The following is a 10302-nucleotide window of genomic DNA, read 5'->3' as shown; positions in this document are numbered from 1 at the left end:
CAGTCTGTAGTTTTATATCCAGTCTGTGGTTTTATATCCAGTCTGTAGTTTTATATCCAGTCTGTGTTTTATATCCAGTCTGTAGTTTTATATCCAGTCTGTAGTTTTATATCCAGTCTGTGGTTTTATATCCAGTCTGTAGTTTTCTATCCAGTCTGTGTTTTATATCCAGTCTGTAGTTTTATATCCAGTCTGTGTTTTATATCCAGTCTGTAGTTTTATATCCAGTCTGTAGTTTTATATCCAGTCTGTAGTTTTATATCCAGTCTGTGGTTTTATATCCAGTCTGTTTTATATCCAGTCTGTGGTTTTATAGCCAATCTGTAGTTTTATACCCAGTCTGTAGTTTTATACCCAGTCTGTGTTTTATACCCAGTCTGTAGTTTTATATCCAGTCTGTAGTTTTATATCCAGTCTGTGTTTTATATCCAGTCTGTAGTTTTATATCCAGTCTGTGTTTTATATCCAGTCTGTAGTTTTATACCCAGTCTGTAGTTTTATACCCAGTCTGTGTTTTATACCCAGTCTGTAGTTTTATATCCAGTCTGTAGTTTTATATCCAGTCTGTGTTTTATATCCAGTCTGTAGTTTTATATCCAGTCTGTGTTTTATATCCAGTCTGTAGTTTTATATCCAGTCTGTAGTTTTATATCCAGTCTGTGTTTTATATCCAGTCTGTAGTTTTATATCCAGTCTGTAGTTTTATATCCAGTCTGTGGTTTTATATCCAGTCTGTAGTTTTCTATCCAGTCTGTGTTTTATATCCAGTCTGTAGTTTTATATCTAGTCTGTGGTTTTATATCCAGTCTGTAGTTTTATATCCAGTCTGTAGTTTTATATCCAGTCTGTGGTTTTATATCCAGTCTGTAGTTTTCTATCCAGTCTGTGTTTTATATCCAGTCTGTAGTTTTATATCTAGTCTGTGGTTTTATATCCAGTCTGTAGTTTTATATCCAGTCTGGGTTTTATATCCAGTCTGTAGTTTTATATCCAGTCTGTGTTTTATATCCAGTCTGTAGTTTTATATCCAGTCTGTAGTTTTATATCCAGTCTGTGTTTTATATCCAGTCTGTGTTTTATATCCAGTCTGTAGTTCTATATCCAGTCTGTGTTTTATATCCAGTCTGTGGTTTTATATCCAGTCTGTAGTTTTATACCCAGTCTGTGTTTTATATCCAGTCTGTGTTTTATATCCAGTCTGTAGTTTTATATCCATGTTTTATATCCAGTCTGTGTTTTATATCCAGTCTGTAGTTTTATATCCAGTCTGTGTTTTATATCCAGTCTGTGTTTTATATCCAGTCTGTAGTTTTATATCCAGTCTGTGTTTTATATCCAGTCTGTAGTTTTATATCCAGTCTGTAGTTTTATATCCAGTCTATAGTTTTATATCCAGTCTGTGTTTTATATCCAGTCTGTAGTTTTATATCCAGTCTGTAGTTTTATATCCAGTCTGTGTTTTATATCCAGTCTGTAGTTTTATATCCAGTCTGTGTTTTATATCCAGTCTGTGTTTTATATCCAGTCTGTGGTTTTATATCCAGTCTGTAGTTTTATATCCAGTCTGTGTTTTATATCCAGTCTGTGTTTTATATCCAGTCTGTAGTTTTATATCCAGTCTGTGGTTTTATATCCAGTCTGTTTTTATATCCAGTCTGTGGTTTTATATCCAGTCTGTAGTTTTATATCCAGTCTGTAGTTTTATATCCAGTCTGTGTTTTATATCCAGTCTGTAGTTTTATATCCAGTCTGTGTTTTATATCCAGTCTGTAGTTTTATATCCAGTCTGTGTTTTATATCCAGTCTGTAGTTTTATATCCAGTCTGTAGTTTTATATCCAGTCTGTGTTTTATATCCAGTCTGTGTTTTATATCCAGTCTGTGTTTTATATCCAGTCTGTAGTTTTATATCCAGTCTGTGTTTTATATCCAGTCTGTAGTTTTATATCCAGTCTGTAGTTTTATATCCAGTCTGTAGTTTTATATCCATGTTTTATATCCAGTCTGTGTTTTATATCCAGTCTGTAGTTTTATATCCAGTCTGTAGTTTTATATCCAGTCTATATCCTTTCTCTCTGTGAGGGAACAGCGCACCTTGCAGGTAGAACAAGACTGTAGTGCTTCCTATCGGTGGTTCTGCAGCAGCTTCACCTCTAAAACCTTCCACTGATCAGATCATTCAGCTTTTGAAAAGGTTTGTTTGTGTTTGTCCTCTCTGAATGTACTCAGATGTGTTGCAGCCCAACTTCTATCAAGTATGTTGTATTCTGTTTAATCAGCATCTCTCTGTTTGAAAATGACTTTGGTGTGTTTTTGTGTGAAGTGTCCGTTCCTCTCCAGGTAGCAGCAGGTATCGTGATGATGTCATTCACCATTAAAAAGGAGGCCAAATACCACACACTGTATTATCTCTTGAAATAAATCTTCACTGAAAGGCAGCAGTCAAATTCAGCGTTTCACCTGAGACTGCGAGAAATTAAAAACAGCTGACTTTACATACATTCACTTTATTCTGGACAATTATTCTGGATTATTGTGATTTATTTTCAAACTGACTGAATGGATCCTGGATGTTGAAGATTCTCTTCTGACTGTTGCAGCTCTGAGTTTCTGATTTGACTTTAATCTCAAAAACATGCAAGAAATGAACAAAAGTTGAAGAAGGGCCGTAAAGATATGAGCATTTCTCAAAACCTCCAGAACGATATGTCGGTCATCAAGTCCAACACCTTCTGATGAGTTGTTAATATACGTGATGTGTTTATGTAAGTTTTACTGCTTGTGTTTGAGTATTGGTTTATTGTAAAGGACGACTGTACGCACACTCTGAAATCACACAGCGACAGCAGCACACGTCCATCAACAGATTCTTTAATAAATAATATCATCATGAAAAAGACCAACAAATGATCGGTGAACATCTGAACAGATTCATGACAGGACCAGAGGAACCGATGGAGAAGGCAGCTGCACGTTATACACAGGCAAGGTGAGGGGGTGGAGCTAGCATCGGGGGTGGGACTCAAACACCAACAAGTCCAGGCTGCGAGACGATTGGCTGACGGCCGTCGGCGGGTGTGACCTGCGGTTCTAGTCCATGAAGCCGCCGTACCTCTTCTGCAGCTCCGTGCCGCTCTCCCACGCCCGTTTCAACACGCCTCCGCTCTTGCTGCCGTCCACCAGCCACTCGGGCCGACCCACTCGCCTCATGAAGCCGCCGTAGCGCTTCTTGAGGCCGCGGCCCAGCACCGCCTCCAGCAGGTTGCTCTGCGCCACGCCCCCTTCGGCCCGACGCATGAAGCCTCCGTACCTCTTCGCCGCCTCGCCCGGCCCCTCCCCCTCGCCGCCGTGCTCCACTGCCGCGTTCAGAATCTTTAGGATCTCCAGGCGAACACTTTCCTCCTCCTCCGGGGTTCCCGGGTCCTCCAGCGCCCCCTCTGGAGAGGAGGAGCGGCGAGACATGAAGCCGCCGTAACGTTTCATGAAGCCGCCGTACTTCTTGGCCATCTGGCGCTCCGGTGACGTGGCGTCCTCGTCGTCGGCCGTCACGGCGCTCACCGCTTCCTGTTCCTGCAGCTGACGGGCGTCGGCCTCCGGAGGGACGCGGTTCTCCTCCTCCAACAGGACGTCCTGGCACAGACGCAGCTTCTGGCTATCCAAGCCGCCGTCGCACTCAAGGGAGCATGTCTGGAAAAATCAGAGTGGCAGATACAAAGTAGAACACGCTGCTGGTCCTGAGTGATGACATCATTTTAGTCAGTTCATGTCTCAGTGGTCAGTAATCTGCAGCATTTTCACTGCATCCTAACTGTCCTTTGTTAAGCTTTACATGTTTATATTATAGGTTTTCATGATGTCAGACAGCCTGGAATACAGGAAGTTGTAGCATTTGGCAGACCGAGCGGCAACCATCAGTGATGTCATCAACCATCAGCGATGTCATCAACCATCAGTGATGTCATCGTTGGTTTGTGAACGTTATGAATCCTCCAGTTCAGATTCTGTCCGTCACCATCTTTCTAGTTCGGAGCGGTTCGAAGCAGGAAGTGACCATATTTGGACGAGGAGGAGGAGACTGGGGGAGGAGCCAGAGGTGGATCAGACTTTTGGAGCCGACCTCTAGTGGCACTCGGTGGTATTGCAGCTTAAGACACTTCTGCATCGGCCTCAGTGTTCAGACCTGAAGCTACGAACACTTGTATCATCAGTCTGTGGTTCAGACTGATGTAACGTTGATCTCACTCTGACAGACATTGAGAGGAGAGTCTCTGCTGTGTTTTACTGTCATTCTGGTTTCCTCTGAGCAAATGAGATGAAGTACAGCTCGTAGAACAACGACGCCCGTCATGTGACTGTCAGATCACTCAACAGTAATAAAAGGATTCATTAATGGACAACTGGCGACCACAAACATGTTTTTATGAATTCAAATAGACTTAAACTTCTCTGCAATCCCCTCATTTCTCTGTATCGCCTCATCTAACCCAACAGCTGATGTCCATATTCCTTTAAGAGATGATGAAGAGCTCTTCTTCAGGAGAACCTCCTACTGGCACCAAGTTTGGACCCTTGTGTCCAACTGAAGTACTTTGAGTACCAACGATGAGCTCCTCAAGTCTTAATGAGTTAAAAAATTAAATGTTTCAGAGTTGAAGTCAGTCAGACTGGAGACACATTCAGGCTGAAGATGTCAAAACTGGGCAGTGAGGACCATCGCTGACGTTTCATAAATAAATGCACACTGAAATTAAAAATGAATTATTGAGCTACAGGAGGATTAAATGCTTTTAGACTTTAAGAATCTTGGTTTGAATGAATTTGTGTTCTAGAGGGGAAGTGAAGATTCGCTGTGGTCGTCCATCTTCACACAAAACCTCAGCAGGATCTCAGCGCATCCTTCAGCCACCGGCAGACTAATGGAGAGCCGGTGTCCCCCACGCTATCACCTGATATTATCCTGGAACCCTTTAACCCTCTGCACTGCCTGTCAGGATCCCCTCACATGTGTCATTGGATTTCACTTATTGCAGCCAGTCGAAGCTCCTGTTTGATGGCACGGAGGAGGATTCTTGCTGAGCTTTCACTGCTGCGGCTTATGAAGACAGAATTAATGAAGAGGAAAATTGAATGGAGGACTTATTGGCACCTGAGGGGCTGGTAGGGAGGAGCGCAGCTCCCTCTGCTGGCCAGAAAGGAACATACACAACAACAGAAAATGATGGAGGAGGAGGAAAAGGGAAGCAAAAACCTAAATAAAAGATTAAATATATCTGTTCGATATGAAAGTGTTTTTAAAATAAAACTAAAGACCTATCATCTTTTTAATCTGGCTTTATAGTGATGTTTATCATCCTGAATTTAAATTTTAATATTTATCCCTGCTGTTTTGCTTTACTTTCCTGAATTATATTTATTGATTCTTACAATGTTGTTTTATTGCTGCAATTTTAATTTCTCCATTTTATTTAACCTACAATTTTACTAGTTTTACCTCCTTTTTAATCTTATTGTTCTGTCAAAATAAAGCTGAGTTGAGAGGAATCCTTTTCAAAACTCATTTCTTTGTGCTGTAGAATTTTCCTAATCTTGGACTAGAAGAATCCACGTTGTGTTTTTAGATGGTGAAAATGTAAATTAAGACTTCTCTGTAGGTTTGACACTTACACTGCTCTAAATTTAAAAAAAAAAATCGAATCTATAAATATTGTAATTAAAGCATTCATTATGTTTGGTTTACTGTTAATGCAAGAGTTGTGAGTAGGTGATAAATTCAGTCAGACATTTCACTGAGCTCACCGTGAACCCAGTCACACACCGCGAGGCAGATCCAATAATAACCATAAAAACCCACAGCATGGAAAATATCCGCTCGGCATTATTGACAGGTCATCATCTGAATTACACACTAACATATACTGATATTTAAGCTTTCTGGTTGAAGTGGAAGGATTACTGTGAAGAAGAATATTGAAGTCTAAAACTGATGTTGTGAACAGAAAAAAAGAAAAAAGAAAAAAAAGAAACCAAAGAAAAAGCATCCTCACCAGTGGAGAGTTTTGTATAGAAGCATTCAGAACATTATTATCATAATTACAGCAATCAACAGACTGAAAGGAGACAGATTCAGATGGAGAGAATAGATGAATGAAAAGCAAAGAGGGAGAAGAAAGAAGTATCGGGGAAGGAAAGCCCTCAAAAATAATCACAGTCGTCAAATAACTCAGACTTTAAGATGAAAACAGGTAAAAAAAAAAAAAAGGAAGGAGGGAAATAAAAAAGGAAAGAAAGGGTGGGAATCCCAGAAAATCTCAGAGGGATGGGAGACACGGAAACTGAAAAAAAAAGACAGAGGAATGAAAACTCTATTTAAAATCATTTATATATATATATATATATATATATATATATATATATATATATATATATATATATATATATATATGTATATATAACCCTAACCCTATAAAAAAAATATATATATATATATATATGTATATGATAGAAAGTGGCTTTGTGAGGAGGAGAAACCAGACTGCTGTCTACACTGCTCACACAGTACACCGTGACTTGTGTTGGACGCATCGGTATCAGATGTAAATATAAATATAAATATAAATATAAATATAAATATAAATATAAATATGGTGACATTACCAGGGAGGTGAAAGCAGACTGTTGTCCCAGCAGCTGGTACACGCAGAGAGCACACTCCTTCCCACAGTCTGTTCCCACCACCACCGACGCACACGCTCCCACAACCAGCATCCACATGCTGCTGCAGCGCACAGACATGGACTGAACAGGACATCAGGACATCAGGACATCAGGGCATCAGGGCATCAGGACATCAGGACACATCAGAACATCAGGACACATCAGAACATCAGGACATCAGGGCATCAGGACACATCAGAACATCAGGACATCAGGACACATCAGAACATCAGGACATCAGAACATCAGGACATCAGGACACATCAGAACATCAGGACATCAGGACATCAGGACATCAGAACATCAGGACATCAGGACATCAGGACACATCAGAACATCAGGACACATCAGAACATCAGGACATCAGGACATCAGAACATGAACAGAACATTTTAAATGAAACATTTCATCACTAAAAGAACAATAAGTCCTGATTCTCCAACAAACACTCAATTCTATAGTTCATGTGTAAAACTTGCTGTGTGTGTGTGTGTGTGTGTGTGTGTGTGTGTGTGTGTGTGTGTGTGTGTGTGTGTGTGTGTGTGTGTGTGTGTGTGTGTGTGTGTGTGTGTGCGCGCGCGTGATCTTTTACCTCTGCTTTCATTTCCACGGTGCTTGACCCGGTCGGTGCTGTCCTCGGCCGCGTGCCCTTTGGGGTACCGGCGGAGTTGGAGACTGAAGACCGGCGCGAGCCTGTGCTGTTGTTGAGCGCGCGGCTCCCTGTGTAGCACGAGGTGTGCGGAGCGCTCACGGTGCTCGGTGCACGGTGCAGCCTGTCAGCGGACACAGCTTAGACACACGCGCCCTCTCTGCCGGTGTGATGTGGCAGTGAGAGGAAGAAACAGCCCCGGTTCTCTCTCGGTTCTCTCTCGGTTCTCTCGGTTCTCTCGGTTCTCTCTCGGTCCTCTCGGTCCTCCGGTAAAGAGCTGGCTGGAATGCTGCGGCCGCGCGCGCATTTGTTTAAGTAGTTTGTGTGGCTTACGTCACCGGGATAATATAATGGGGAGGGGGTGGAGGCCTTAACAAGTGTAATGACGTGAGGTGACAGCCCCCCACCCCCTGTCACGCGCTGACCTGCCGCACCAACTCATCCGTTTTACTGCAGGTCTGTGGTTTCATGGATGTTCGTCTCCACCTCACGCTCATAACGGTTTTATTAATGCAGCTTGTAAACAGAAACGTTCCTTCTAAGATGAGACTGATGACGGGGATCACTTCTGTGGTTCTATGGGTCGTATCACATCAACTCAGCAGCATTACCCTGCGGTGTCTAACAGGGTTCTGTTCTAGGTTCTGTTCAGGGTTCTGTTCTGGGTTCTGTTCAGGATTTTGCTCTAGGTTTTATTCTGGGTTCGGTTCTAGGTTCTGTTCAGGGTTCTGTTCTGGGTTTTAGTCTGGGTTCTGTTCAGGGTTCTGTTCCAGGTTCTGTTCTGGGTTCTATTCTGGGTTCTGTTCAGGGTTCTGTTTTAGGTTCTGTTCTGCGTTCTGTTCAGGGTTGTGCTCTCGGTGCTATTCTGGGTTCTGTTATGGGTTCTCTTCTAGGTTCTATTCTGGGTTCTGTTCAGGGTTCTGTTCTAGGTTCTGATCTGGGTTCTGTTCAGGGTTCTGTTCTAGGTTGTATTTTGGGTTCTTTTCAGGGTTATTTTCTGGGTTATGTTCAGGGTTCTGTTCTAGGTTCTGTTCGGCGTTCTGTTCAGGGTTCTGCTCTAGGTACTATTTTGGGTTCTGTTCTGAGTTCTGTTCTAGGTTCTGTTTGAAGTTCTATTCTGGGTACTGTTCTGGGTTATTTTCAGGGTTCTGTTCTGGGTTCTATTATGGGCACTGTTCTGGGCTCTGTTCTGGATTCTGTTCAGGGTTCTGCTCTAGGTTCTGTTCTGGGTTCTGTTCAGGGTTCAGTTCTAGGTTGTATTCTGGGTTTTGTTCTGGATTCTGTTCTAGGTTCTTTTCTGGGTTCTGTTCAGGGTTCATTTCTAGGTTGTATTCTGGGTTCTTTTCTTGGTTCTGTTCCACATTCTGTTCAGGGTTCTATTCTGTGTTCTGTTCAGGTTTCTGTTCTAGGTTTTGTTCTGGGTTCTGCTCTAGGTTCTGTTCTGGGTTCTGTTCTGGGTTCTATTCTGGGTTCTGTTTGAGGTTCTATTCTGGGTACTGTTCTGGGTTATTTTCAGGGTTCTGTTCAGAGTTCTGTTCAGGGTTCTTTTCACATTTCTTTTCTAGGTTCTATTCTGGGTTCTGTTCTGGGTTCGGTTAAGGGTTCATTTCAGTGTTCTACTCAAGGTTCTATTCAGAATTTCCAAGGTAAAGTGCTCAATCGTAGGGGAGCGAGGTCCGAGATAATACTGAGTAAATATTCTGCAGCTTTAACTGAGGGTATGAAAGTTCTGTCTACAAAGAAGTAATCAATTCTTGAGAAGGAGGAATGAACACGTGAAAAAAAGGAAAAAAAACTTCGAGCTTGGGTTTGAAAGCCTCCAAGGATCTACACATCTCATTCATAAACATTGAAAAAGATTTGGACATGTTAGTGGGAGGATCAGTAGGGTCCATTACACAGTTGAGATCCCCTCCAAGTACCGGTTGGTGTATTTAAGTTTGGAAGGGAGGCCAAACGTCTGTTAGCCAAGTCGACGTCGTCCCAGCTGGGAGCGGAGACATTGACCAACAGAACCGGGATGTGGAATAGAAAGCCTGTCACTATCACATATCGGCGGTGTCTGAAACAACATTTGTCAGTGAATTGTATTTCTTTGCTGACTAATATTGCAACCTCACATGCCCTTGTCTCAAAATCTGCGTGGAACACAGGACTAAACCTTACGCAGTCTGAGAGGATACGATTTCTTCAAATGCGTTTCTTGGAGGAGAACCACATCAGCTTTAAGGTTTTTTAGGTGTGCAAATACTCTTGCACATTTTACCGGTCCATTTACCCCTTTTACATTCCATGAGATAAATCTGAGTTATCTCCAACCCTCAGAGTATCAAAGGAATTGTTAGTAATAACTAACTGTTATTTTAACTGTGGTTGAGATTTTAACTGGTTGTGATTTTAACTATGGTTGAGATTTCAACTGATTTTAACTGGTTGTGATTTTAACTGGTTGAGATTTTAAAAGTGGTTGTGATTTTAACTGGTTGAGATTTTAACTGATTTTAACTGTGGTTGTGATTTTAACTGTGATTTCAAAATCATGCTGTTTGTGGGCTTTTTTTATTATTATTGTGAAGCAGTTTGTGATTATATATCCATGAATCCGGTACTATACAAATAACATTTCTTACTCACTGATTCTCTGTTTGGTGGGAAACTCATTCATGGCTGTGATTTCACTCCACAGTCTGTCTAAATCTGGTGTGGGACTTTAGGGGAAGTTAGATGTGTGTCTGTCAGTGTCCAAACCTCAGACCAACATTAACTACAAACTGAGATTACTACAAGTGGCAAGAAAATGTGGCAAAGAGCTAAGAAATGTGCTTAAATCACAGCTTCAGTGTGGCTGCACAGTGAAAGCTTTGCACATATGAAACTCCAAAGTCCAACATAAACACATCACACAGGCCTTGTAAGGATACAGAGATTTTCTCCTGCATG

At 41.8% G+C, this 10302-nt stretch overlaps 1 protein-coding gene across 1 annotated transcript; it reads right to left on the bottom strand.

Annotated features, from left to right (window-relative positions):
• Positions 1 to 2854: 2854 nt before the first annotated feature.
• Positions 2855 to 7684, bottom strand: LOC138636776 (proenkephalin-A-like). The gene is given in 5 exon segments (XM_069725002.1): positions 2855 to 3686; positions 6654 to 6794; positions 7306 to 7479; positions 7482 to 7621; positions 7624 to 7684. Coding segments are annotated over 5 exon segments (1098 nt in total). The 5' UTR covers positions 7670 to 7684; the 3' UTR covers positions 2855 to 3089.
• Between the last annotated feature and the right edge of the window lie 2618 nt (positions 7685 to 10302).

The sequence above is a fragment of the Brachyistius frenatus genome, unplaced genomic scaffold, assembly GCF_029030835.1.
Source record: "Brachyistius frenatus isolate BFR_SWC_R1_liver_20210118 unplaced genomic scaffold, ASM2903083v1 Contig_405, whole genome shotgun sequence".
Lineage (NCBI taxonomy): Eukaryota > Metazoa > Chordata > Actinopteri > Embiotocidae > Brachyistius > Brachyistius frenatus.
The sequence above is the reverse complement of the archived record's forward strand: the minus strand, read 5'-3'. Positions and strand labels throughout refer to the sequence as shown.